At 44.2% G+C, this 27,815-nt stretch overlaps 2 protein-coding genes across 2 annotated transcripts in view; both read right to left on the bottom strand.

Annotated features, from left to right (window-relative positions):
* LOC103925146 (vitellogenin-2-like) overlaps positions 1-18,803 on the bottom strand; it is a 25,598-nt gene extending 6,795 nt beyond the window's left edge. The window contains exons 1-27 of the mRNA XM_009333806.1: positions 18,764-18,803; positions 18,394-18,414; positions 18,053-18,204; positions 15,991-16,242; positions 15,673-15,834; positions 15,370-15,518; positions 14,785-14,935; positions 14,520-14,677; positions 14,272-14,437; positions 13,658-13,783; positions 12,386-12,604; positions 11,754-11,971; positions 11,539-11,636; positions 10,989-11,113; positions 10,220-10,321; positions 9,505-9,624; positions 9,216-9,405; positions 8,784-8,877; positions 7,826-8,011; positions 7,479-7,623; positions 4,794-5,022; positions 4,530-4,705; positions 3,919-4,269; positions 3,510-3,557; positions 3,262-3,348; positions 1,464-1,676; positions 1,220-1,362 (exon numbers count right to left, since the gene is read on the bottom strand). Coding sequence (XP_009332081.1) covers positions 1,220-1,362; positions 1,464-1,676; positions 3,262-3,348; positions 3,510-3,557; positions 3,919-4,269; positions 4,530-4,705; positions 4,794-5,022; positions 7,479-7,623; positions 7,826-8,011; positions 8,784-8,877; positions 9,216-9,405; positions 9,505-9,624; positions 10,220-10,321; positions 10,989-11,113; positions 11,539-11,636; positions 11,754-11,971; positions 12,386-12,604; positions 13,658-13,783; positions 14,272-14,437; positions 14,520-14,677; positions 14,785-14,935; positions 15,370-15,518; positions 15,673-15,834; positions 15,991-16,242; positions 18,053-18,204; positions 18,394-18,414; positions 18,764-18,803 — 4,121 coding nt within the window. The remainder of the gene's footprint in view (positions 1-1,219; positions 1,363-1,463; positions 1,677-3,261; positions 3,349-3,509; positions 3,558-3,918; positions 4,270-4,529; positions 4,706-4,793; positions 5,023-7,478; positions 7,624-7,825; positions 8,012-8,783; positions 8,878-9,215; positions 9,406-9,504; positions 9,625-10,219; positions 10,322-10,988; positions 11,114-11,538; positions 11,637-11,753; positions 11,972-12,385; positions 12,605-13,657; positions 13,784-14,271; positions 14,438-14,519; positions 14,678-14,784; positions 14,936-15,369; positions 15,519-15,672; positions 15,835-15,990; positions 16,243-18,052; positions 18,205-18,393; positions 18,415-18,763) is intronic.
* A 4,226-nt stretch (positions 18,804-23,029) lies between these two features.
* The window catches only part of LOC103925145 (vitellogenin-2-like), a 24,003-nt gene continuing 19,217 nt past the window's right edge, over positions 23,030-27,815 (bottom strand). Inside the window, 5 exon segments of the mRNA XM_009333805.1 lie at positions 23,030-23,148; positions 24,023-24,184; positions 25,593-25,752; positions 26,502-26,599; positions 27,708-27,799. Of these exon segments, the coding sequence (XP_009332080.1) occupies positions 23,030-23,148; positions 24,023-24,184; positions 25,593-25,752; positions 26,502-26,599; positions 27,708-27,799 (631 nt within the window).

The raw sequence follows: 27,815 nt of genomic DNA, 5'->3' as shown, positions 1-27,815 counted from the left end.
CCCACCAGGGGGAGGAGAGTGAGCAAGCAGCGGTGTGGTGCTCAGTTGCCAGCTGAGGTTAAACCACGACAATGGGTGAAACAGTCTTAAAGAGACTGGGCGGCAGAGTGATATGAGACAAAAAGTATAGCCAACTTGTTTTAAACACATTCAGATTTAAAAATAGGCACCAATTACATAAAATACTAACATGCTAAAAAATAGATGACCTCGTATGAATGTGTCCTACAGTGGTAACTTTTAGCAAGGATCCTTCGCCCGCTAAGATTGTCAATGAGTTGACAGAGGGATCTCTATGATTGGATTCCCTTACAGGCTTGGGACTCAGAGAAATACAGAAAAGATTCCTTTAAAAAAAGGCATAGTCTCAGAGCAGAAAAAAGCTGAGTTCTGTGGCTTTGCTCCAGGATAGTCAATTGGATGGTTTCATCCCCTCTAATAAGGGCAGATAACAGCACTTCAGGTAATTCAATCTAATATAAAAAATTATCCTCTTCAGTAGACATTTGTTAACCAAATCACCTGTACGCCTTTAATGTGAAAGCTTGTGTTGCATGCCTATTTAGGTAAGTGAGTTGTTGTATGTGTCTGTATTTTGGTAGCACTATGAAAAAAGGATTAGGCTTTGATATGGATCTCTATGTTATTGTGGGCAAATGCATGTATAAATACACTGAATGAATGAATACAATAGGTACTATATGTATGTGGATAGACACCTATGTGAACTGAATCCAGCAGTTACAGTTTTCTTACACTAAGCGTCACACAACAGTTGCTATTTAGTGTGCGGTAAGCCTTATGGGGAGTGTTTGTATCACCTTCTTCAGAAGCCGGAGGTGAGGTTAGGAAATTACTCTCCCTGGACAGTCAGTAAGAGACAGACTCCTTCAGAGAACCAAGGTTAGGCTTCTGCTCTTCCCAATTAGGAAGCATCAGGAGACCAATTTCCTAATTCAGGCACTTTAAATTAAAAGTCTGCAATAGATTAGGTGAATCCCATCATCCCCTTTGTTTCAAGTGGTTTTCCTGCAAACTAAAATGCACTATGCTTTGAGAGAATGAATACGCAGAAAAAACAGGCACGTGTAATCTGATTTTATAATATCATACTGATTAAGGGGGGGATTTTTCCAGCTCAGAAATTGCAGAACCGAATCTGTAGTTATCTGGAGCATTGACACAGGTGAAGTTTTCAAAAACTAAAGTAAAATCTCACCATCTTGCAGTTGTTCGGACTATTGAAGGTACTTTTGGCCACTCCAGCTTCATCTGCATGGCTGGATAAGCAGCAAATTGCCCTGTTGCAATCTGAGTAGCAATCTGGTAGTCCCGGCAATCTTTACCCCATTTAAGAGAACCCTAGTAGAGGGGAATACATATATTTTGGTATAAAACAGAGTAAGATCATTATATTAATGATAATAGCTCATTATATGAGCTGATCATTATTTTAAACTTACCGATACTTTATGGGAATTTATTACTGAAGCATCAGCACAGAGTTTCCATCTACTTGATCCTGTGATGCTTGAAACAAACATCTGTATCCTTGATCTCATGGGTTGAGTATCAGTGTACAGTACAAGCTGTATTCCCGTCGGCTGCTCGTTTCTGTGGATGGCACGAAGGACTGCAGCCAGTATTGGTGGCTTGCTGTCTCCCAAGAATTTAGGCTTAAGTCAGTAGAGAGGAAATAGTGACAAAAGACATAAACAAAGCATTAAAATTACTATATTACAACCACAGATAAAAAGTATCTGTGAAGGATAAATTTCATTCAAAAAGTCTTTTTGTGTGAAGTATGGGAAAGTATTATAGATCATCGCTCGATCTATTGAGCTCGTATGTAGTTTTGCCACAGTCTTTCCAGGGAGAGCTGTCGTGACCTATGTAAGTAAAACAGTAGCATTGCGAATCTCTTTGTAAAGTAATTTCAGTGTAACAAAAGGAAGTATGGAGTAGGACCCTACTGTGTAAAGAACCAATATTACCCAGCTCAGCACTGCTCTCTTACCAACCTGTAGTTTAGCTAATAGTCTTCTTGATAAAATTCATTTAACCACCTGTTTAAAACTGTGATAATTTGTGTTGACAGAGGGATCTGTTCAGTGCAGTCCCAAGTGTGGTACTTGCACGAGGAGCAGCATGTGGCCCCGTTCAAAGTCAGAGCCTCGTGCCCGGCGGCAGCAGCCGCTCCGGCTCTGACTGCCCTACCTGAGCTGTGGGGCAGGAGTCCCCACCTGGCCAGGGGAGAGCTGCAGGTGGGATGAGCTGTGGGGCAGCGGGTCCTCCCTGTGCTGCCAGGTCCGAGTGACAGAGGCCCACAGAAGGATTAGGTGGGTAGGAAGCCCCCTGGCGAGGGCTGAGGGGGAAACGGGGAAAGAGCAAGGCTGTGGCTGGGGAAGAAGGTGTATGTGGTGAGAGCATTGGGGACGACTGGGAAGAGTTCAGGGAAATAGTAATGTGGTGAAAAGATGGACGAGAGGTGAATTCAAATTACCCAGAAATGGGTGGGGGAGAAGATAGATCTGGTTGCCTTTTTTCCGCAAGCTATTTGCACTAACAACTGGGAGCTGCTGGTGCAGAGAGGGTGCCTCAGCAAAGTAAGGCTTACTATTTTGGGGCATGCAGGTCATTGTCTGAAATGTGTGAAATCTTCCTTTGATGAAATCTGCTCCAAATTTCATCAGTTCTTACAATAGTTCTTACAGAAGGACCAGGTACCGTTAACTATGTATCGTGCAGTCATTCCTGAATAAACACCTGGATTGCTCTCAAAGTTGGAGCATTACTGCAAAATCAAGGTCTTTTCAAAGGCCTCGTATGGTCCTGCTAACATGAACAGAAGTACTTGGCAGTGAAGACCTAATGAACAAGAGTGGCAGAGTCAAGTCCTGAACTTTTACAGAGAGCTATGCATTAAAAAATATACCTGAAACCAGTTTCTGATCAAGTGGGTCAGCACTTCTAAAGTGTTCGCATTTTTACAGTGAATTATTTACTGAGTAACACAAATTTCAACATAAACAGCCATACATTCCAGTTTCATTGAAAAATGTGGACTGTATTAAGTGAATATTAAAAAACACTCAATGGCTATCCAATGTGCTCACCTTTATAAAATGGGAAACAATTAATTTTCTTTCTATATATTATCTAATATGCTAAATCACCATATTTTTCCTATTCTGTTATAAACATACAATAACTGGAAACCCAAAGTAAATGTTTTTATTTCTTGTAGATTAAGACACTCACCTGAGACATGGCTCTAGAGGTGCCTTCATCACTAGCTGAAGAAGAGGAGGAGCTGATGCTACCGTTCAGAACTTCCATTCCTGGGTCCTGCAAAAACAGAGAATCGCCTTGAAGCAAGTTATTTACCATTGGAAGTTGTTACAGAGTAAATTTCTCATATTTTTATTCTCAGAGAACTAAGCTCTAGTTGCAGCAAAGCTAATGGGAGCACTTGTAGGCCCTGCTCACAGTATAAGCAGTAAATGTACCTGTTCATCTGCTGGCTTGAACCAAAACTGGTAAACAGGTAGATTTGCCTGTGAAAATAGATAGTATGTAAGAAGATCTAAGAGAAGACAAAGAACTAACTTTCGAGAAATGCGTTAAAAAGTTCAGTATTGAGTATGGAAAAAAGGCAAAACAAAATTAAATTTTTAACATTTTAAACAGAAATCTTCTGAAATGTGAAACTGCTGAACTGAAATGCTTCAGAGAACCAGGGAGGTTAAAAAGGGGAAAAAGCTCTGCTAGGTGGTTACCTCGTCCATCCTGCAGCAAACAGCCACCCTCAACAGTCTGTTTTCTCTTCCTTTGCTCCATGCTCTAGGGACACAATTTCCTGATGTACAAAAACATTCACTACAAGAAATATAAAAAGGTCCAGCCTGGATGAATTACCTGTTGGTTGGAATATTCACTGTCCGCACTGCAGCGCCTGTCTCCAGAGTGGTCTTCGCTGCTGCTGCAGATTTTACTGCTAGCAGAGCTGCCACTGCTGCTGCTGCTTCTTCTGCTGCCACTGCTGCTCCTGCTGCTGCTCTTGCTGCTGCTGCCACACTTCTTCCCAGATTGCCTTAGTTCATCTTTCTTGTGTTCATTTCCAGGCTCTTTACCATCAGCAGAGGAAGCAGTGGAAGAAGAAGATGAACTGGAGAGGGGGGTTGTACCGGGCTCTGCCCAGAGGTCTGTAACTGCAGTCTTGTCTTCTCTGTGAATCCGTTTGTGACGGCGCCGTGTTTTATTTGCGACCTTCAGAAACAGTTCAAAGCATTATGAATTTATAGCTTGTTCTGTAACATTTCTCTGGGTGTCAGACAAGCTGCTTAGCACAGGCTTTTGAGGAAATACAACCTCCTGGCCCCCCACACTGCAGAAGCTGCACCAGAACTCACCTAGGCACATTCCTCCCAGCCGAAATCCTTGCTTTCCCATGCCAGTTTTCCACACTGGAAACCCTTGGCTTCATTTATAGGAAAATATTTCCCTCTCCGATGCTCAAAGTCTCTTACCGTGAATATATTTTCAATGCCTAGAATCTTCTTCAGTTTAGCTTGAATGTCCTTGTATGGAGATGTCTCATCCTCTTCCTTAGACCCGGAGCTTGCTACATCAATTATTTTGGAAGCTGCTTTGGATCCTGCCTGAATCTCCAGCTGTATTTTGTCAATATCAGCACCTGTATGAACTAACGTCAAGACACTTACATTCCAGGGTTGTGCTGCTTGAGCAGCATTCACAGAGATTGACAGAAAAGCTTGTTGTCATGACTGTACCTGGCTTCAAAACTATTTTGGCTTCAAGTTCTCCAGCTAATTTGTGCAGACAGGTATTTCTTAAGAAAGCAGAATTTCGTGACTTTAGGCTGAGACAAGCAGAACATCCCAAACTCTCAATTTTTCTACAGAAGATGCGTGTGTAAAATCTTCCTCCTACACCATGGTGATGTGCCTCTTCTGAACCTTGCTGGTATCCTTTGGATATCACGCTAGGAATATTGCTTTGCTGCATTAAACAAAAATATGGCAAATAAAGAGATTTTCTGCAAAAAAATTGTCACAGATCTTAAAACCTTTCCTCCTATTAATGAAGAGAGTGATGACAGTCCTGCCTAAGTAAGGAAGCAGTGCTTAAAATTAGAGATCTAAGCACTGGAAGCAGTGGGGTTTCCTCCAAAGTCCTCTGTGGAACAAGACAGCTCTCCTGCCCAGCCTTTCCCAGGCACTGTTTCACAAACAAACTTCCCCATGAGGACCTGCAGGGCTCTTTGGAGGGGCTATTTCTCTGCATCAATTTTGGGCTACTAGCTCTCCTGTTGCAAGTCAACCTGTCCTTCCCGTGCCAGCCTCTGAAGCTGAAGAGCACATAGGAGAATGGGCTTCTGCAATCCACTGCAGGGATTACCTCAGGATTTGGGAAGAAAAATGTACATCCTGCCGAAGAGCCATCTTTTCCACATTGCTCTGGCTTGGAAAAAAAGGGATATTGTACAAAGGATATGAATTTCACACACCCTCCCCATGACTGTAAAGAAATAGGAAGACATGCTGTCAAAGCAACCCTACCTGCATGAGATGATGAGAGTGAGCAGACTGTGAATGATCACGTCTTGCACCCATTGGGACTTATGTTAGGCTTGGTTTGGGATCTGTCAGGCACCTGCTGAATCTCACAGTTTCTGCGTCTGTGATCTGGTTAGCCAGCTGCTGTGCTGGGGGTGCTCAGCCCCTCTGAGGAGCTGTCTGTTCTCTACCTGTCGGCAGTACGAATGGTGAGAGGCCTCCTTACCTTCCAGCCGCCAGGCCTTGAAGATCTTTCTGATGGCTGAAATGGCTGGTCGGAGAGACTTGGTACTTCTCCTTTGGGGAGAAGCTGGGATTTCTTTTCGGAATCTACTTCTTCCATGTTCCTTGAAATAGCATAAACTTCACTCCTGTGGAGGTGATAAATGGCACACGGGTAACATCTTCTGATTTTGCTTAACTGTCTTTGCTGGTGCAAAAAAGACAATGCTAAGCTTTATGTGGCTGCCAAGGTACGGCAGAGCCTGACAGAGTTGTATGTTCATGATTTTATAACAGGGAGCTCACAATCAGTAACACATAGCAAGCAAAATGCAACGAGCTCTTCTGTACCTCACAGCTGCGAGCTCAACCTCCTGATGGCAGGGAGGGGTTTCAATCTTCAAATTTTTCTCTTTATTATTTATCCTGGCTTCAAATTTCATTGTAGTGTTGGCGCTGAACTCTGCATGGAATTCAAGACCACTCTGAAAGTATCGTGTATTAATCCCCATCATTGCAATCATATGAAAATATGCCCTGAAAGAGTGAAAATAAAACCATGCATAATTACAGATTAATATGCACATATTTAATGTTGAAATGCAAAACTGCATTTTCACTATGTTCTTTTTATTGTAAGAGCCACTGCTGATGGATAAAGAGATGTATCATACAACATGATAAAAAAAAAGCTGAAGTGCCACTGGAAAAGGTGAAGGGATTTATCTGCTAAACAAAGCTAACATGCCCCCTCTCACTTCTTTGTCACTGATACATTGCTTGAGGACAAGCTAATGCCAGAATCTCTACTAGCTTCAGATTGTGTCTAGTTGTTTATTAATATTATCACTATTATTATGATAATTATTACTATTATCATTATTAGTACTGTTGCATTTGCTTTTGCGGATCCAGAAGCATTTCCCTTTACCTCCTCAAATCTCCCCAGCTTGTGCCTGGTGGCGATGCGATTCTATGTTGAACTTGTAAAAACCTGTTCATACGTAAGCAAATGTATCTCCACAGCTTAGTGTCTTTAGTCACTGAACAGGTACAAAAGCGAGCATTTCTAGCAATGGCAGAACAGCGCAGCATCCTATGGGATACAGTGCACATCGCTACATTTGCAGGGTCGTAAAGCATCGGGTGATTGCGTTGCTCTCTCACAACTTCACTGCTCTGGACTAGCACAGCCGTCCCAGATCTGGGACAAGTAAGACCCCTGCGTAACAACATGCGATCACATATCTATTTCAAATATAAATATAAATGCTTGTGTGTGTATGTGAAAATATACGTCATTTTTACTTTGGCTTGATGTCCTGCCGAAGAGCCATCTTTTCCACATTGCTCTGGCTTGGAAAAAAAGGGATATTGTACAAAGGATATGAATTTCACACACCCTCCCCATGACTGTAAAGAAATAGGAAGACATGTTGTCAAAGCAACCCTACCTGCATGAGATGATGAGAGTGAGCAGACTGTGAATGATCATGTCTTGCACCCATTGGGACTTATGTTAGGCTTGGTTTGGGATCTGTCAGGCACCTGCTGAATCTCACAGTGTCTGCGTCTGTGATCTGGTTAGCCAGCTGCTGTGCTGGGGGTGCTCAGCCCCTCTGAGGAGCTGTCTGTTCTCTACCTGTCGGCAGTACGAATGGTGAGAGGCCTCCTTACCTTCCAGCTGCCAGGCCTTGAAGATCTTTCTGATGGCTGAAATGGCTGGTCGGAGAGACTTGGTACTTCTCCTTTGGGGAGAAGCTGGGATTTCTTTTCGGAATCTACTTCTTCCATGTTCCTTGAAATAGCATAAACTTCACTCCTGTGGAGGTGATAAATGGCACACGGGTAACATCTTCTGATTTTGCTTAACTGTCTTTGCTGGTGCAAAAAAGACAATGCTAAGCTTTATGTGGCTGCCAAGGTACGGCAGAGCCTGACAGAGTTGTATGTTCATGATTTTATAACAGGGAGCTCACAATCAGTAACACATAGCAAGCAAAATGCAACGAGCTCTTCTGTACCTCACAGCTGCGAGCTCAACCTCCTGATGGCAGGGAGGGGTTTCAATCTTCAAATTTTTCTCTTTATTATTTATCCTGGCTTCAAATTTCATTGTAGTGTTGGCGCTGAACTCTGCATGGAATTCAAGACCACTCTGAAAGTATCGTGTATTAATCCCCATCATTGCAATCATATGAAAATATGCCCTGAAAGAGTGAAAATAAAACCATGCATAATTACAGATTAATATGCACATATTTAATGTTGAAATGCAAAATTGCATTTTCACTACGTTCTTTTTATTGTAAGAGCCACTACTGATGGATAAAGAGATGTATCATATAACATGATAAAAAAAAAAGCTGAAGTGCCACTGGAAAAGGTGAAGGGATTTATCTGCTAAACAAAGCTAACATGCCCCCTCTCACTTCTTTGTCACTGATACATTGCTTGAGGACAAGCTAATGCCAGAATCTCTACTAGCTTCAGATTGTGTCTAGTTGTTTATTATTATTATCACTATTATTATGATAATTATTACTATTATCATTATTAGTACTGTTGCATTTGCTTTTGCGGATCCAGAAGCATTTCCCTTTACCTCCTCAAATCTCCCCAGCTTGTGCCTGGTGGCGATGCGATTCTATGTTGAACTTGTAAAAACCTGTTCATACGTAAGCAAATGTATCTCCACAGCTTAGTGTCTTTAGTCACTGAACAGGTACAAAAGCGAGCATTTCTAGCAATGGCAGAACAGCGCAGCATCCTATGGGATACCGTGCACATCGCTACATTTGCAGGGTCGTAAAGCATCGGGTGATTGCGTTGCTCTCTCACAACTTCACTGCTCTGGACTAGCACAGCCGTCCCAGATCTGGGACAAGTAAGACCCCTGCGTAACAACATGCGATCACATATCTATTTCAAATATAAATATAAATGCTTGTGTGTGTATGTGAAAATATACGTCATTTTTACTTTGGCTTGATGTCAGCATGAATATCCATGTTGGTTTCCAACAACTGTGAAGGTCTAAAATTGTCAGGTAATGGTGGTGACATCTGTATATCCACTGCAAAAGACAGACAGGAATTACATGAACAGAGAAACAATGAATGCTGGAGATACAATGTTTTCAGTAAGCGTAGGAGTTAACACATGGGCAGTGCTTTTACATTTTGAAATACTTTACGTGATTATTTAAAGATTGCTATTCCAAACCAGAGTTATACAAATATGTCCCAGGTGAAACACGCTAATTACTTTTCAAACCCTTTGGAGGTAGCTGAACACTAATGTTTCCACATTACAAGAGTATGTTTCAAGATCACAGAGGGATTTAATTTCATCAGAGGGATTGGATCCACAATTATTGTGGGGAAACTGCTCAGTCTGGTGTCTCAAGCTCACCGGCGGCTGCAGCCTGGGCCAGCGCGGCGCCGCACAGGCTGAGCTCCAGCGGCACGCCGACCACCGTGGGGACAATGTGCCGCAGCTCAGCCACCATCGCCGGCAGGGTCCATCGGCCTGAAATGCCTCGCTGGACCTCTTCCACCACTTTTTTCACCATTGGCTGCCAGTTTGATGATCCAGTTAGACTCTGAAAACAGAGAAATAAGTTAGGTAAGTAGGTAAGAAGAGATGGGGAAGGGAAATTGTTCAGCATTGCAGACAAAAAAGACAACAGCCTTGTCAGTACCGTCATGGTCTGCTGAATAGCATCTTTATCAATGTCAACAAAGGCGATCTCTTGGCCCAATACTTTGACATAAGCAGATACCAGAGGGTCTTCGGGAGGCAGCTCTTTCCATCCCAGAAGCTGCGGTGTTAAGGAGAGATGAGGAGAATGAAAAGCATCAGATAATGTTACTTCAAATACAGTAATGTGTTGGCAAAAAGTAGATCCCATCTGAAGGATGCTAACCATGGTTCCTTAGCCAAAAACTAATAGACATCTTACAGGTCTGAACCAATGTGGCCTTTCTTATGTTGCCTAACTGACTTCAGTGGGAGTTTCCCCACATGAGGGTGAGCTAAGGACTTGGTAATTTCTGCTGCTGTAAGTAGTGGGTGACACCCAAGGACTCATGGACAAAAATCTTATTTGAGAATCATTTTAAAAGAGAAGAGCAACCACTTACTGTGTTTTAACATACAATTTAAAACACATGAATTTTGGCTACCAGCATCATCATCATCTTTTGTACTGTACATTAATTGCTGACACATGTTGAGTGAAAAGGTGGCATCTGTTGACAGCATAAGTACAATGTAAGTACATCTTTCCGTGACCAAACAGGATGACTGACTCCTTTCTCACTGAAACATCAAAGGGATGGCGCGGTCGGTGGGTGATGCAACCCCAGTGCCGGCAGGAACTGTGTATTGCAAACAGATCAGAAGTAGAGACGTACCTTTTTGCCAAGTTCCTTCAGTGTCTTGTATGTATCATACTCAGCAAAGGGAATATTCTGCTTCCTGACAAGCTTGGTTAGGCTTTGTGACCGGAGAGCCACCTGTAGGAAACAGTCAGGTTCGCAGCCCAAGTACAAGAAAGCCCAGGAAAACCTTTGTACCTAGTATTACACTCACTGAGGCCGCTCTAAATACATACTTCATGAAGCCATTGCACTTATAAAGCTATGCCTACCTGGCAGATGACTGCAGGCTATGGTTGCAGATGCTGAGGACGTGCTGAGCCAGCTTTGAATTAGTCAGCAGGGATAATTTTAGGGCAGCACACAGCTCAGCCCAGGCTGCAAAGCTTGCCCAAGAAGCTAAGTAAATGCCTGCATGCTGTTACATGGAGCTTCACGCTGCCCTGGCTGCACTGCTGGCTGAAATTTAATTTCAGATGCTATTTCCCTGTACTTATGCAAAATACCCTAGATGCCCTGTGACTTTTGGTAGGCAGATGAATGTTCTGCTGCGTAAGCTTTCCTCTGCTTTCCTAGATTTTCATGCCTATACTGAATGTATTCATTGATGAATGTGTGTATCAAGAAGCCCAAATAAAAGAAGCAGCCTAGGTAAAATCATAATCGTTATCTGAATTTTCTCTTCCACATCTGCCCTCACAGCCAGAGATGGAGTTAAACACCACATCACAGTCCAAAGGGCTTAACAAGTAATACTATCTGTAGCTGGCTTGCATCTGTCTGGCTGTTTTAATGAAATACTTACCTCGATAATATCAGTTGCAGTATTTGCATAATATCCTCTTACTTTTGTGATTATATCAGATGGAAACATGGTGCTGGGACTGTTCATTAGATAGACCCTCCAAATGGCACCAGCCTGATAATCAGCTATCACAGGAATAAAAAGCAGCAGAGATTTTGGTTAGGGTCTCCGAGGTGTCTGGTGCATGTAAGCCACCTCAGGTACATGCTGTAGTAGAGCACAAGGGGTTCTGCCAGGATTCAGTCCCACAGGTCATCAAGTTTGCAACCTCAAGAGGACAACTTTGTTCTAGGGCAGAATCAACACAAGCACAGTGACTGAAGAAGGAGGTGTAAATCCATGTGCAGGCACCGCTTTCCCCAGCAGACACCCAGAGAGTAGTAGAACACCCTCAGGGGATTTTGCATGTTAGGAGGCTCTTGTGCTTTTTCTAGTTCAAGAGTGCACTAAACTCACAGCCTGTGATTGGATTTTGGATGAAAATCGCGGAACACAACAGAGGCATTTGGCTACGTAAGCTGAAGCAGTGAACAGGGCACCTGGTACTCACAGGAATAATCACCGACATGAATGACCTTGCTGTAACGATAGCTCAGCCTGTCAAGTCTGGGGCTCAGTAGTTTAATGGCAATGTTGCAAGCAGCAGATCTGAGTAATAAAGAGTTAAAATCATATGAAGATAGTCGACTGTGACATAATTTTTAGAAAACTGCAAGAAAAAAATCACCATTTGCTACTAAAAAATGTACTTCTTCCTCTACTTACAGATTATAGAGCTGTGGGATCCTGCCTACTGCCAAAGCCTTCATGTGTGAATACGTGAAACTGGCTACTTGTAAGCTGGGCTCCGTCAGCAGCGAGCTGGCCATAGCTGTTACGGTTGGAAGAGCAGGCTTAGTTTCAAAGAGGACAACACAAGCCACCATTCGGACGTTAGGAGCAAGTGTGCTGTCCATAAAGACCTGGAGGGAGATCTCCCTTACCTAGAGGAGGAAGATACAACCTGTGAGTACCTCATAACTTCTTAGTGAGAAGTGGTTCCTAAACCATGCGTGTGTGATCTGCAGTGAATGGAGAACAAAACCCTAAACGGAGACTTGAGCAGGGGACCCGTCACTGAAAATGAAGATATTGCTGGATGCACAGTGAACAGGGCTGGAAGAAACAGCCATTAGTAGTGGGCCCAGTGTTACAGTGACTAAAGCAACCTCTGTCCCAGGATATCAGCAAGGACGGGGTGAAGTCAGGAATTCACAGTGTGGGCAAGAGGAAGACCAGTAACTGAGAAATCTGCCCAGAGTTGCTAACATTACCTGATGGCTTTATTATTCCTGAATCACTAAGTCAACCCAAATCATACCCTCTGAGGCATTTGTTTAAATAATAATTTCAGTTACTTTTGCAGGGTCTTTTCTGGCAATTTTCCTCAAGGCCAACACGGCATCAGCATGAATTCTGTTTGGTAATGAAGCTGCAGCTGGGGAAAATGTTGGCAAAAACTTCAGGATGCGTTTGATACTGGCTGGCTCTCCTGCATTGCCGATGGCTTTCAGGGCCAAGGCCATGTCTTTGGCATCACCTTTGCTGGTGGCTTCAGTAGCAAGGTCGTGGAGTGGCTGAAAACAGAGCAGACTGTGTTAATCTTATCAGGTAACGATCCTGTAATAATGCAAAAAATGTGCATTGCCATAACAGGCAAAACAACTACTGGTGCAGAGCCCTGAGTAAAGCTGTTCAGATTTTTCTCCCAGGAAAAATCTCACCACCATTATCAGGATGCCAAACGTGGAACATACAAGCAAACTTGGTGTTCTCCTTACGCAGCGTTGTAAGTGATTTTAAATTGTGCCTGAGCCTGAGCGTAGGAGATAATCCTGGGTGGATGCCTGCACCACAGAGTCTGTTGCGAGTTCAAGAGCAGCCCCGAGCTGACGCCGGGTTCAGTCGTTCCCCGGGGCACCTCCACCAGCCCTGCCAGCCTGCAGCCCCCAGGGTCTGCACAGCTGGAGGATTTGCCACTTCCTATAGCGACAGCAAGTTTACTTAAACAGTTTTGCTGTTCTGAGAAGACAAATTACCCTTCTGGTGGCTTGGCTTTGTTTCACTCTTTTTTGGAAGATTTAGATACATGTCAAACACCAGCAGCCCATGTCAGTGCTGTGGTCCTTCTGAGTGAGGAGCCAGAGCTGCATAGTCCGAGGACAATGTCCTGAATATTTCTGACAGTGATGTGCAAGTATGTAGCAGGGCCTCTTTGGAAGCCCTAACCTATGACTTATCTAGAGCTTTGCTTATATTCACACTTTGGTGCCTTTTTAATAGATTTTTTAAGTACACTCTACCTAATGTAAAAGTAGAGAGCAGAATCATAATTATTTTGCTTTAATCCTAAATTTCTCATACCTAAACTCAGTTTCAGGTTGTTTACAGAATCCATCATCCCCACGGGCTTCTACCACTTACATTTGAAATTCTGAACTGTTAAGACCAGATTTTTCAAAGGCATCAGCTCGGTGTTTCATTCTGTCTTTGCAATTTTGCAGGCAATCACAGCTAAGAGTGAGGCATGTAAACAACCAGTTACCTAATTGCCGGCATTGTAAGAGCTAAATTAAAGGCATTTAAAAAATTTCTTCACCCCTTATGAATAAGAAATGAGAGTCACCTACCTGAAGAAGTTCATTTGGACAAAGTGAAGTCTGAGCACAGTACTTATTTACCATGCTACCATATCCCAGGTAAACAATTATTTGATGCATTGGTGCTTTCTGGATTTGGGGACAGGTCAGAAAGGTCTGCAGAAGAAAGAAGTAGCAGTCTTTAATGTTTCTGGTAATTAGAGCTAGTATTTAGTGAAAATTACATTTGAGAAATAGATAGATACAATTGATTTGGATTTTTCCTAAATATTTTCAGACGTTAAATCAAACACTAGTCATTCAGCTACAATAAAAGTAAATAGGCTCGCTCCAGTTATAATGTATGCATTTTAGATTTTGGTTACATGATATTATTTTCTTGAGTTTGTGTATTTTTTAAAAAAAATATTTTGGCAAAAAGAAATCAATAGCAATTTTCTGAGGATTTGTGGGTTTTAACATCAAATTAAAAATTTTGGCAACAAGTGTTTGGAAACATTTTCTAAAGCAATCCCCATTTTTGTTAATACCTTGCATTTTACAAATTTAGAAGGAAATATGTTGCATCTTTCACTTACAATCCTGTGAATTCACCTTTAAAAAGGAGTGAGAGGGAAATAGAAGGAGGAATGATCTGTACTCACTGAGGCAACTTCTAGGGTTTGCTTGTTGGGTGTAACGAAATGCAAGGCGAGAGGGAGAGTCGCAGCTGCTTCCCAGATGTTCAGCTTCTCATCGTGAATTTTTTGCTTCAGGAATCTGAATGTGTCAGTAGCTCCAGCAGCACAGATGGCGCTCAGGAACCAGCGCCTGCCAGGGGGGGAACGATTCATTATCCCCATTGCCCAGTATGCCTCTGATCGGAAATCCTGGCTGAAGGCAAAACAGTTACCTGTAGGGAAGGTCGTTGGCAAACTGCACCCACAAAGACTCAATTTGATCAAGGGTCACTATACGAAAAAGCTGGACCATTTGTAAGAACTTGGCTGAAGCATCTTTAGCGGCCCCTTCCTCGTTATTCTGAACTAATTGCCGCAGTGTTTCTGTTAACTATGGGAAAAAACAGACAGTTGGAAGGATCCATGTCTAAAATAATTACGTGATGACCTGTTAACCTTATAAATAATGAAAGAGTATGACAAGGAAGCCTCTAATACCTGTAAATCTGGATTTTTAATCCTTATTAGAGGAATTGGCATCTGGAGTAGCTCTCCTGAGAAATGATAACGAAGACTCCCCTGGTTTTGCAGCTGAGTTTTTGGTGCACTGATGGGAGTCCTTTTAATGTCGACCAAAGACAGTTCTTGTCTTCAAGGGAGAGAAAGAAATGCATCAGTAGGCTTTAACCGCATTGTGTGTGTGGAGGGCTCGTACAGCGGCTGGAGCGGGCTGAGGGGTGCCCAGCAGGACCGTTGCAATGACCACAAATGGATCGTGCACTTCTCAGTTTATGCATTGCTCAGGATTATCTGGAAATGTCATAGGACTGGCGAGAGCTTTCATTAGAGTTTGCCAAAGTCTCTGACAGGTTGGGCAAATGTCTCCGGTGGCCCAGCAAAACCCCCAAACGGCAGGACGTGGGACCTGGCTGGGCATCCCGAGGGACGTACGGTGCCTTGGCCCTTCACAGCCCACAGGCCAGATGCTTCTTGTTAACTCACAAATCAACACTAAATATGTTTTAGGCATCTCTTCCTGGCTCTGATAATCACAGCTACTCTAAGGACACGCATGGCGCCTACCTTGCCTCCATGACTGCTGCCCCGTTGGGTTCATTGAAGGGCGTGATCTGGTACACTTGCTCAGACATAGCAGATGTCATCAAGGCCCCGCTGTCATCATACTTCATCTTGTAAGTGAACATCACCGTGCCTTTAATATTTCTGACTTTCTAGAAGTGCAAAGAGACCCACTCACAAATACGAACGGGCGGTAGTTAATTGAGCACAGACGAGCCGAACTCCCTACTGGCATCAGTGCGACGCATGGGTGTTTGGCAGTGGCTTATGCCTGAGCGTGGCAGCAGGGCTCCACGCTGCTCGTACCAGGGGGCAGGTGGGGCAGGGGCGGATGTACGCCATTCCCATGTTCTTCACCGCTTTCTCCTGGCAGTCCGTCAGGTCCTTGCTTTTGGAAATGGTGGCACGGTTATTCTTGCTGTCGTCCTGGATAACGTATCTGGTTTGGCAGATGCCTTCAATCCCAGCCTGTGAGTATTGATGAAACACAATGAAGTTTCCACTTGAAACAGCAATAAATAGGTCAAAGAAAATTGCCCGGGAAGTGTATGTACAGATAAGTTACTATATAACATTATTCTCATTTTAGAGAATAAAAGCAAAATCAAAATGGAAAAAACAAACCTCCTGTAGTTCATACACATTTTGTGACTTTTTGATGGTTATCTGCATCATATTCAGAATCCCTCTCACTAGGTTAGTGCATAGGATGGGACAGTCCTCAGGGGCGAAAATACTTCCAACCCTTCCCTCAGTGTATTCAAACTTAAAGGCTTGGCTGAAACATGCAGCGATGGTCTCTGTGAGCCTCGAAGACGGAGTGAAGGGGTCCGTGGGCCAGAAGCCGTTGTATTCCTCCAGCTTTGGTGATCGAATCTGTGAACAAAATTAGGAAAACGTTCATCCTGTTCATTCAGTTTGAAACAGTGCAATAACAGGGAAACTGGGCACTTCCAGTCCATGACTGGACACAAGCCACTTGTCCAACACTGCAGGAAACGTTTTCCTCCTTGGACTCTTGTGCTGGGCCTAGGAAGCGTCCTTGAAAATGCAATTTCCATGAAGGATTTCTGCCAGAAAAATAAGATCATGCAAACAGCATTCAAAACTTCAGCAAGTCTGGTGAAGGTTGCTGGGTGAGCGAAACACCGGCTGCCAGCAATCTGTACAGAAAGGATACTCGCCCGTGTTCCCCAGATGTCCAGTGAGATCTCCCTTCAGCCTGCAAGGCAGCCAAGCCATTGCTCAAGCTGCCTGCCTAAACACATTGGGACTATTTTGGCTGCTGCTCCAGGTCCAGCACGTCCCACAGCGCCAAAGCTTCCGCACAGCTGATGGGGAAGCAGAGGTGACCGCAGGACCTCGCACGGGAGATGGCCCAGCAGGAGCTGACATCTCTTTCTTTGGCAGCGGCCGTCATCACTTTGAGCTTATCAAGCTGTAAAGCTTGCACACAAGTCCTTGACTGCTACCTAGTGGGAAATGCGTGCCTGCATGCATGCGTACGTAACTAGTCGCATACACATACACATGCACATCCCACCCTCCTACATAAAAGTACATTTAGAGGGAAATGGTGTGGGTTTAGTGCTCTGTTTCATTTTAGGCATGTATAATCAATGCTGCAAGGGTGGCTTGCCTCTTGTCACGTTTTCTCAAATTAAATCCTACTCAAGACTATTGTCTGCAATTGCTAAATAACAACTCCAGCGAGGTTACACAGAGCCTGCAATTGCAGCAGTGTGTAAAGTTTGATAATAGGTATTCCTTCATGCTGCTTCAGTAATATATGCACAGGATTATAGATTGAGTAGGACAAACGCTCAGTGCCCGCTTACAGCTTTCTCCCCACGTGGTGTCTTCTAGATCCCTTTTCTGTGGTCTTTCATTCCATGCCAATATTTTAAGCTGTTTAAATTAATCTTTTCGATGAGTAACAGCGCTTCCAGATCTGATATCATTATGCCAAGCACAAGCATTACCATTAGCGTTCTTCACATTTGAATTAATGCCTATGTGAAGAACGTCAAAAGGAAGATAATGGAGACAGACGGGAATTTCTCATGTGATATCCGAGCTTTTCTCAGGTTATGGATCAGGTTGAAAAACATGGCTATTTCATGCTTGAATTCGCCTCATTTTCATACTCCAGCTTAGTGTTGCCTTAGTAAAACTGTCATAAGGCCATTTCTTTAAAGGAGCTGCCTGCCATATTTCTGCATGGAGATGAACCTAAGGCAGCTTTAGTCAATGGGGCTCAGGTACTGATGGCAGCAGAGCTGGAGCAGCTCTGGCTTCCTCCTGCAGAGGTGCGGGCTGCGAGGAAGCCTGTGGCGCTGTCTCTAGGTCACTACCCATAACCCAAAGCAGTTTGGCTACAGCTGCAGACACTCCAGCGGTGCCCTCGGCTCTCCCCCAGCTCCCCGCCCGCCCGGGGCGGGGGTATGGGGTGCAAAGCTCAGCGCCCATGCCCGCAGCTCTGCCTGCGCTGGGGAAATTGCCACTGCCTGAGCAAAGCCGCTTGGTCTGACGTTGGGCTTACAGGGTCATCTCAGCACCGGGAAGAGCCCTTAAGCTTTCGTGTGAGCTTTGCATCTTTCTGTTGCCAGACTGGAAGTATGAACCGAACGTCTGTAGCCGTGTCATGAGGGCAGGCGGGTGGGTCCCCATGCCCACGGTGATTTACCTGGAGAAGGTGGTCGCTGCGAGACACACGGCTGATATCCAGCTTGCAGGTCAGCCTCACCCCCGCCATCGCCAGGCCTCTGTCAGGCAGCCCATGCAGGATGAAGCTCTTGTAGCCATAGAGGTAGGTCTTGCCAGTATGAAAAACAGGCTCTATTAAAAAAAACCACACAAACCAGAAACACCTCCTTTGCTATGACTGTTGCGATGTTACCCGCAAGAACCATCACCAAAGAAGGGTGAGGCTGCTACTGCCAAAAAATTGGTGCAAGCAGGGGGCAAGGCATGGCCGTAGGGGAGGGCAGCGTGGGAGCCGCTCGCTGGTGGTGGGAGCGCACTTACCGAGGCCCTGCTTCTGACCCCCTGTGTGGGAGGAAAGAGAAGGATGCGTGAGAAACCCGCCATCTCTGTGGACACTTTACATTTATTATTCATTTATTCAGTGTGCTAATGGTTGGCAAACAACCAGTAATGGGCTCCCAGGGTGAACCCCAGAACCCCAGGACACCGAGCCTGCGCCAGCCCCGCTCACTAGCTGCTGCTTGCTCTGCTTTTCCCCTGCTGGTAAACTTAGGCACAGAAATCTAATAGTCATAATAGGGCTTCAGCAAATTAAGCTGTAAATATCCCTGAAAGGCCCTGAGGAGTTGCAGTTTGCTCAGGACCGCAGCGGCCACCACGGCTCAGCAGTACTGGTAAAGCTTCAACTTACCTGCGAGGGCAAGCACCAGGGCCAGGATGAGTCCCTTCATGGTAAAAGCAACTGAAGACTGCAGGGGAAAATGTGCAGCTTTTATAGAAGAATTATTAACAGGCACAGAGAATTTTGTTGAGTTATCAACTTTTTATCAACAACTCAAACCCTTTGAGGGAGAGGGGGTCGGGGACAAGGCGCTGGCTGTTATTGCTGAGCCAAAACCATCAAAAGCAATTTTGTTCTCACTTCACCAACTGAATGCTCTGAAAGTACCTTTGGAAACAGGTGCTTAAAAGTACTAAAATATAGTTAAAGCCAAAATATTTATTGTGTAAGAAAACCTACTGACTATCCTTATTCATTGGAAGCACCCGGTGCTATTGCAGTCTGTGCTAACCTTGCCCAGGTTATCCTGACCTGACCACACGGCACACAGCTTATCTAACTGATAGTGCTCCAGCACGATTGTGCAAAATCCCGGGCAGCCCTCCTGTGAGACCGCACTGATACCCACCCTGCTGCGAGTGGGACACGCCGTCACCCGCGGCGCTGCTCTCTGGGGACGGGGAATTCACCCAGTAACACAAACCTCCCATCATTGTCACGAAGACCATGGCTAAACGGCGCTGACGTTCATGCTTCCCTCACCTGCCTTCTCTTACAGGGCTAATGTGTCAGCCCCTTTCACCGGCGCGATTAGCCATAGAGGGGTGGTGGTGAGGGTTGCCCCTGCGAGGTGGAATGGGTGAGGCTGACGGGCGTTATGGACACAAACCTCCTAGTTTACAAAGGTGTACGAAGTCTGGTTCGCCCAAACTCATTTCACGTCATGAAACAAGGGACGGCATCTTCACCCCACGGTGGAGCCCCCTTCTCCCATTGGTAGGCATTTTCCCTGTCCCTTTGGAGGCAGCCCCACAGGTCCCTCAAGCTGCTCTTGGCTCCAGGGTTTGGCCAGGTCCCCTGGTCCCCTGCAGCCAGGGCATGGAGCTGGGCTTGGCCAGGGCTGACGGGAGCCGCCCGCACAGCTCCGGTCAGAGGCATGCACGGGGAGGGTTACGGCAGCCCTCGGGCTGAGGGATTCATGTTGGCCCCCCGCAGCCCCCCGCGGGGGGGGAACCGAAGCTGCTGCCCAGCTCACTGTGGGAAGGGACTGGATTCAGTTTCTCATCAACAGATCAGTGCCTCCTATCCAAGAGGGCTTAGTTTTCATAATGGTCTTTAGCTGATGTTTTTTTTTATAATTGGCAGTTGGGATATAATTTATAATGTCTGACAAGCTGTGGATTTGTTCCTAGATCAAAGATTGCATCTGTTAGGGTAAAAAAAATTTTTGAAGCATGGCAAATACTTCACCGTGTTTTTACCGGCACTATATTCCGGTCCCTTTTGTTTTAACCCTTTCCCTTGTACAACTGATGGCACATGATAGAAAAGCCAAGCCATTCACTAGTGAGTTGTGTCACGCCTTTGGAGATTTGGTAAACAGTAAATGTAGCTAAAGGATTTGAGTATACAGCTACTGGTGACTGGTAACTGAGGCTCAAAAGCTAATATATTATAGCATAACTATATGCAGCTGCACAGGCTTTTTTTTTTTTTAACAAAACCATCTTGTGGGCAGCGAGGAGTCAAGGTCAGTGGCAGTGCAAGCAGAAGAGCGCTGCTGTGGCGGCAGATTAAATGTGACAATGCTTGTATTCAGTGTCTCAAAATTATAACACTAGATACAGCTAAACCACCACACTATAACAGTGACACCACGAACCATAACACTCCTCAAAATAAGGGTCATCCCTGGGGGCTGTGCAGACTGTGCCTGGCTGCAAGGGCAGGGTCTCCCCGAAGCCCCCATCCACCCAGCCCGGGGCTTGCAGAGTGTCACCCCCATCCCCACTGCTTTGGGCAGAAAACGCTGCATCCCCGGTTGCCCCGGCCGTGCTGTTGCCACGGGGCAGGATCATCTGTGCTTCTGCTCCAGGCGTAGGCAAAACCTGCTGTTGAGGGCTTTGCCTTTGGGGGTTTCTTTATAGAGTTGAACCCTCTTATTTTCTAGATCATCTCTCCAGTACGTCAAGAACGATTTCAACTCCCAGCCTGTCCCCCATACACTCACAGCCCTTTCACGCTTCGTATTTCTCCAAAGGATATAACCTGAATTAAAAAGAGAAAGGGAAAAAAAAAAGTCCTAGGAGAACTGTGAGGGTGACAAACAACTTTGCTGTGCCCCCCGGACAGCATTTCCTTCAAGCTGTGCTCGTCTCTCTCTGTAATGGCAGTGGGGGAGAGAGGCAGAGGCTGGGGGGGGGGGCTGAGGCCTCCCCACAGCCCTTCGTGAGGTGGACACCCACAGCCAGCATCCCCCTGCAGTTCCACGGGTGCTCTGGCTGCCGTGGTGGTTGGGTGATGCTCACCCGCAGGTCTTCTGCCAGGGCATTACTGCTGAGCTCATCGCACCCCTCGCACCTGAGCACGGGAGCTGGAAGACAAGAGTCCCCCCAAAGCTGTGCTCCAGCCTTGGCAGGCTGGGAAGAGAGGAGCCCCATGGGCTGGCCCCACTGCACCTGGGGGTTCATGCCAGAGCCCCCGTGGAGCCCAGCTCCGGGGTCATGCAAAGCCCTGGCTTCTGCTGGATTCGGCCTCAGGGGTTACCCGGGAAGTCTGTGCTTCCCATCGCCGCTCCGTGTGACTTCCCGGCAAGCAGCAAACCCACCGGCTCACCGCTTTGCTGCTGCTGCTGGGTAGTGCCCAAACACTGCCTGCCGTCAGCTCCCCATCGCTTTGCAGCACAAGGTACCATGACAGCATTTAAACTGCATATAACATTTATGTCTGTCTTTCAAACATATTCCTTTTGGCACTGAGGACGTTACCTTTCCAAACTATAAAACTCACATCCAAACTATAAAACTCACATACGTACATCCGTTGAAGGTACCAAAACTGCTGGGGAAAGCAAAACGACACAATTTTCACAGAATATTCTCAAGTATTTTCAAAAACTAGCCAGTGATTACCTCTCTACCCCACGCGGTCGTAGGTAAGTGCCATTTTTCTTCATTGGTTTCTACTGATTTTAAGAACCAAATCGTTTGTTTCTCTTTTAATTAATTTACTGTCGATCTACATTTTTAACAACTCAGTAGGATCACATTCTGCTTTGCATTAACAAACCTAAATATAAAAATGAATGTGTGGTCAGTCAGTAATAAAAATGGCTGGGGAGAACACTGATGAATTAAGGCAGGTAAACCTGCAAGTGAGTACAATACTATTTCTATTGAAATTTGTGCAAAACTCCTCATGACTTAAGCTGCCAACAATCTCATTGACATCAACGGTTATGTCTGCACCACCTCCTAAGGCAGTTCTCTGAAAAACAAATTCACCCAGCATGCATACTTGGCCTGAAAGCACAGCCTTGGGGACAAGCAGAAAACATCTTCCAGATCTGCTGGAATCCTTTGGGCTCCAGCGCTCACGGCAGAGGAGCACATCCCTCGCCGTGCCCACGCAGACCTGCAGCGCCCACCTGCTGATGGTGGCCACAGCAAGGGCTCATGCTGGACGCGGAGGCTGGGGCACCTCACCCAAAGTGCAAAGGTCTCGCTGTGCTTCAGATCCTTTGGCAGGTGATGTATTTGGGTAACTCCACCACGTCCTCTTCAAACACCCCTGATTCACGCTAGCTTCTCCACGTGGTGCATCAGGAACATGACGTGTTCTTGACTACCTCAGAGCAGCCTTGTCCAGTGGCATGAGGTTCAGCCTTATTCCCTGATCTTGGTGTTCCCTACGGCAGCACGGGCACATCATTATTGTAGAGCACCACGGCTGCGTTGCTGCAGCAGAGGGTGCACAGGATCCCAGCACCAGGGAAGAAAGTCCTGGGGGAAACAAGCTACCACAGCTACCCAACCCATATCCCCGATGGGGCCTGACACAGACACGTGCCTGGTGCACAGAAGACTGAAACAGACTCAAGAAGTCTATGAAATGGGGGGTGAGGAGAAGCTCACCTCCTCTTTCCATAACCAGTGAAATAAGGAAGCCGTCATCAATTTTTCCATGCGTGGATTTATTACGAAATCAGATATTTATGGGCAATCATAACAGTTTATACAATAATAAAGTTTAATACTTTAAATTACTTGGGAAGATTCCAGACGTCCTTAAACACTTAATTTAGTATCTCTATTATTCCTTAAAATGAGTTTTCTTACACCACACAATAAAAACATTGAAGTGTTTCTGTTTTTTCCTGTGCTGCAATGCACAGCTTCAGGCACTGCAGTCTTCGTTCTCACAAGAACATGCTATGTGTGCATCAACAGTGTCCTGCATATCCTCTGACTTCTGGTCGAACTTTGTCTGTTTGTCCGTCAGGCTGGTAGCCGAATCTGATGGGGAACAAGAAATGAAAAGTAAACAGTATACACTTCAGAAGTGGTTTTGCAAGGTACAGTATTTACCATGCACTAGTCATTAATTACAGCAGGCTTGGCTTCTCCTCACTGGCTTACGTGTTTATATTTGTCTAAGTCACGCAGAGACGTTCCAGGAAACCCACTTAATTAATCAGCCAGTTCTACATTGAAAACTACTACTTCCATGTAGAATTTTATTAGCAATATATTTAGGAAAGGATATTGTGGTCTTAAAGGAAAAACAAACTTGGAAAACAGACATGAACCTATTATCTATATAATCTATATCTATCCTATCTAATCTCTTATCATCTACAATATACCTATAAAAAAGACATCCTCCTACATCACTGCACCCGTGTGCAGGAATCCCATCCACACCTGCCCTCCTATTGCCTAAATCCGCTCAGTGAAATAGGATCACGTTCAAAGGCAGCGATCTATAAAAAGCGAGGATCCTCATTTCAGGGTGCTGCACGTGATCAGACGTGGCTGAATCCTCACAGGCTGCAATAGGCAGGTTTTCAGCTGAATCACAGTGTTGACTGTGCTGTTATCCTGCCCTTACCCTGTTAGTTCATAGCACCATGAAGAGGAGTTCCGTTTAGATTTTAAATGCTGGCACCATGAAAAACATAGTAAAATTACAACAGAAAAACATCTCTCTCGCTAAAGAAAGTTTTACGTATTAATGAAAACAGGGCAAGGTCTTCAGTCAATACCGCAGTAAATCCATTCCTACCTGTGGATATGTTATTCAGACAATTCAAGCGGAATAACTGAATCAAGCCACAATCTACTTAGACTTTTGTGCAGCTCCTATTCAGTAGGCTTTCTGTTGACTTACCAGCTGGGAGACAGTGGAAACCAACAGTGACTGGAGTAGTCTTGGTGGTGGAGCACCCTTTCATACAGCGCAGCACGGGCTCTGTAGAATAGCACTTGGACTCTACACCCGCAAGCTGAACTGTCTTCTCAAACTTCACAAATGAGCGTCGCAGTTTGCAGGCTGTAACACAATTATTGGTGATAGTTTATGTGCTTATGTACCAAACCTTCAGATCTCCCCAGACTGACCCATCTACCATTGTTGCCAACTTGCAAACAAATTTCCTCTATGAAAACTATATTTTGATCATAAGTAAAGCAGCATCCCTGACTGTTACAAACTTTTCAAATCGGCTAATTAGATATGGAGCTACGGAAAGTTAATTTCGAATGCAACTGGTTTGTTTCTAGATTAGCATGTAGAAACATAGTCTGATATACTTTCTAATAAACATTTTGCCAAGTAAGCTGGCTCACACAATAGCTGCAAACCCACATTCGAAAGCTTTGAATATTCAGCAGTGGAAAGAAAGGGGGGATTTCTGAACAAATAAAAATAATCACTAAAGAATTACACTATTACCACTGTCATTCAGACTCAAAATTGCTGCAGAGAGAGACCAAAAGCCATTGCTGCCAGCCAGTAATATTGTTCTTGTTTTGGATTCCTGGTACAAGCAGCTACAAGCGTGTGTTAAGCTAAATGGACCACGTTTATTCCTGGCTATAAGCTTTATTCTCTAAAATTCCATCCATCTCCACTGCATGTGAAAAGGAAACACAACATGTGGCCACTACCAACCATGTGAATCTTATTGTGTACATGCATGTGGATTCCATATCCACCTAAAGCAAGTTTGACGCCCAGTATTCTTTACAAAGACACAGCAGAACAACAGTTGAGGTACAGCTAAACATGTAGAAGCCTTCTCCAGGGACCGAGGAAGTCCTTCCCACCAGGACAAGTCTTCTTCACAAAGGCAACGTGCCTCTTCTCCTTGCGGCACTGTGGTATGCTGTTGCATCATAACCTCAGCCGAGTGCACCGAGCACACCATAAGATCCTAATCTACTGAAACACTTAAAATACAGCTTTTTATTTCAACCATGTAATTAAGTCCCTGGAACTGCTCATGCGCTTGAATGCTTTGCTTGACAGGTTGCACTGGTTCAAAAATCAGGTGGGCAGCCAAGGTAAAATAATTACTAATCCCCATCTGATTTTTTGATGGATCAGATACTGGCTGGAAAATGCTGTTGTGCTTAAATCAAAGCATTCCGTGTGAATTTATCCTCTTACATTTTTTTCTGATCTTCTTCTAAAACACTTCAAAACTGAGACAAAGATTTTGTCTCAGCTCGGTTATTTAATTTCAACTGATTTGTGGGTTTTGGCTTGTTTGTTTAACTTGTAATTTCTTATTCCTTTCTAAACTGACAAATACTTTTTATATTTAATATAACTTAATAACGAACCCTTTTAAAATGCTTTTTTCAAACTGTTTACGGATTTAAAATTTTCTAAATAAATTCTACATTTTCTATGCAACTGCAGTAATATTATATTAAATTTATCAGAGCTTGCATACCTCCTGTACAAGGCTTTTCTTCCAAAATCCAAGAATGCCCAAAGCTCACTGCATCTTTAGCTAGATATCCATTGGGCATCCGATATTCCTGTTCACATTCTGCATCATATTTTCCACATATTCCACACATTTTCCCTGCCATCCATAAAGCAACTTGAATCTTTGAGGAAAAAAATCAAAACCAATTCAAGTTAAAAAAAAATAATACCTATGGAGCAGATTTTTGCTATGTAGGTCCCTTCCAGTATAAGTTAATGCACAAACATTTAAAATCTCTTTGCTGAGAATTCAAAAGGGTCTGACGGTCCGATGCCAAACTCCCGTGGTGCTGCTGTGTCTTTAACTCTTACGGCCTTTAAAACCTACTGTGCCAGTCTAATATGTTAAGTTATTAATAGTCTAGACTATTAATACGCTGAAGCTTTCGTCTGATGGATGTTTTCATAGTATAGATGATAGATACAGCATGGTTTACCGATTTCTTACGTTCCCGTTTCACATTCTTTTTAGTGCAACCCTTAAAGCATTCATTCATCTTAAAAGAATGGCTGCGTTTTTGCTGATTTGAAGAATAATACATCTGTAAGAACAGTGGACAGGAGCTGAAAACTCATTTTTCTGGCAAATGCACTGCTGGCTCAGTGTGCGTACGCTCACAGGCCCATTTCCCAACACACACCTGTACTGCAAGAAGAAGGTATTTTTGTTGGTGAAAGATCCTCACTTCTCCCGCTCAGAAATAAAGAGGAGGACTGTGCAACCCTGTAGCGTCATCTTCCGTTGTGGGTTTTTTGGGCCCTGCACACATTTGGCTTTGCCACTGTATAGTCTTGCACTTATACATATGGATTTAAGGGAATCCTACAGAAATATCTCAACACCCAAGCTTATGAGGAGGAAGAACGATACCCTTAATGTGTATCCATCAAAGTACAGTTTATCAATGCCGTAGGCTGGGGCAACAAGTACAAGCCCTTGCTTTTCACTGTGGATCCACATGGAAGCACCTAGAAGAAAACAAAATAAAACAAAGCAAAACCCAAACCAAAGCAGACCCAACCTAGCTTCTTTAAGAAAGAACAAAGCAACCGTCATGTTTCTAAAATGTTCTTTTCCTTGAAGTTCCTCAATTGTTCTAGTCAAGAAACAAAACATACAGCAAAACAATGTAGAACAGTGTACGTCTAGAAAATAGGTGTTTGTAAAAAGTTGGAAAACAATTTTAATGAACACAGATTTATTAATTTTTCTCTGGGTTATTTTTCTTTGGGTAATTAACATATTCATATTTATTTCTAGAAATTATTACAGAGCCGTCTATAATATCTGTATAGTTGTGCAGCTATACAAGGCCCTGACTACACTATAATGGAGTAAGGGAATACAAAGAACACCGTGACTGTCACTGGAGCCATTTCTAGCACAATTATCACTTCCCAAGTACGTAACAAATAGGACAGAGCTCAGCACTGGCAGATGCTAACCCAATTTCAGCAAGCCTTAGCCTGATTTGTATACTACAGCTCTACAGTCAGGAAACATCTGCATTGTATATAGCCCCTGACTGCATAGCACGGAATGAACCAAGGTCCTCCTGTGTCCTTTCACAGAAAAAAACCTATTCCTGCTTTGAGAGAAGCAAGCAGGCTATTCACCAGTTCTCCATGTTTATTCCTAGCAGATTTCAGAATGCTAGCCTTATTTATGCCTACAAATCAAATTAGGAAAAACATTGATATAGAAGTGTGGTGAATTTTAGAAAAGCTCTACTTCAAAATGTTTTAATCAAGCAAGATTTTATAGTATAGCCAAAACACTTCTCAAATTTGGAACTCCAGTGTAAGCTGCAGTAATGTATGAAAAGGAGGGATCTTCATGTTAGTTATATCTTGCTTAGTTTGGCCACTTCAAGAGCTTCAGACTCTAACCAGTCTTTCTAAATGTTCCTGTGCAAGGGAGTACAATACATGTTCTTAAATATTAACCTTACAACCAAAGGTAGAAATACGTATTGAATACAAACTGGTGGAATCTCTTTGATAGATTTTTTTTTTTCTTTCTTTCTTTCTCCTAAAACATACACGAAAATGAAACAACAGATGCTGCGTCACTTACCAGCAGATATGTATGAAACGTTCCTCGCGCGGCTTTCAACCCCATCTACCAGCAGTTTCACCCGTCCGTTCACAGGACGCATATCAATTTCACTGTTAGGGGGAAGAG

The sequence above is a fragment of the Pygoscelis adeliae genome, unplaced genomic scaffold, assembly GCF_000699105.1.
Source record: "Pygoscelis adeliae isolate BGI_AS28 unplaced genomic scaffold, ASM69910v1 Scaffold10, whole genome shotgun sequence".
Taxonomy (NCBI): domain Eukaryota; kingdom Metazoa; phylum Chordata; class Aves; order Sphenisciformes; family Spheniscidae; genus Pygoscelis; species Pygoscelis adeliae.
The sequence above is the reverse complement of the archived record's forward strand: the minus strand, read 5'-3'. Positions and strand labels throughout refer to the sequence as shown.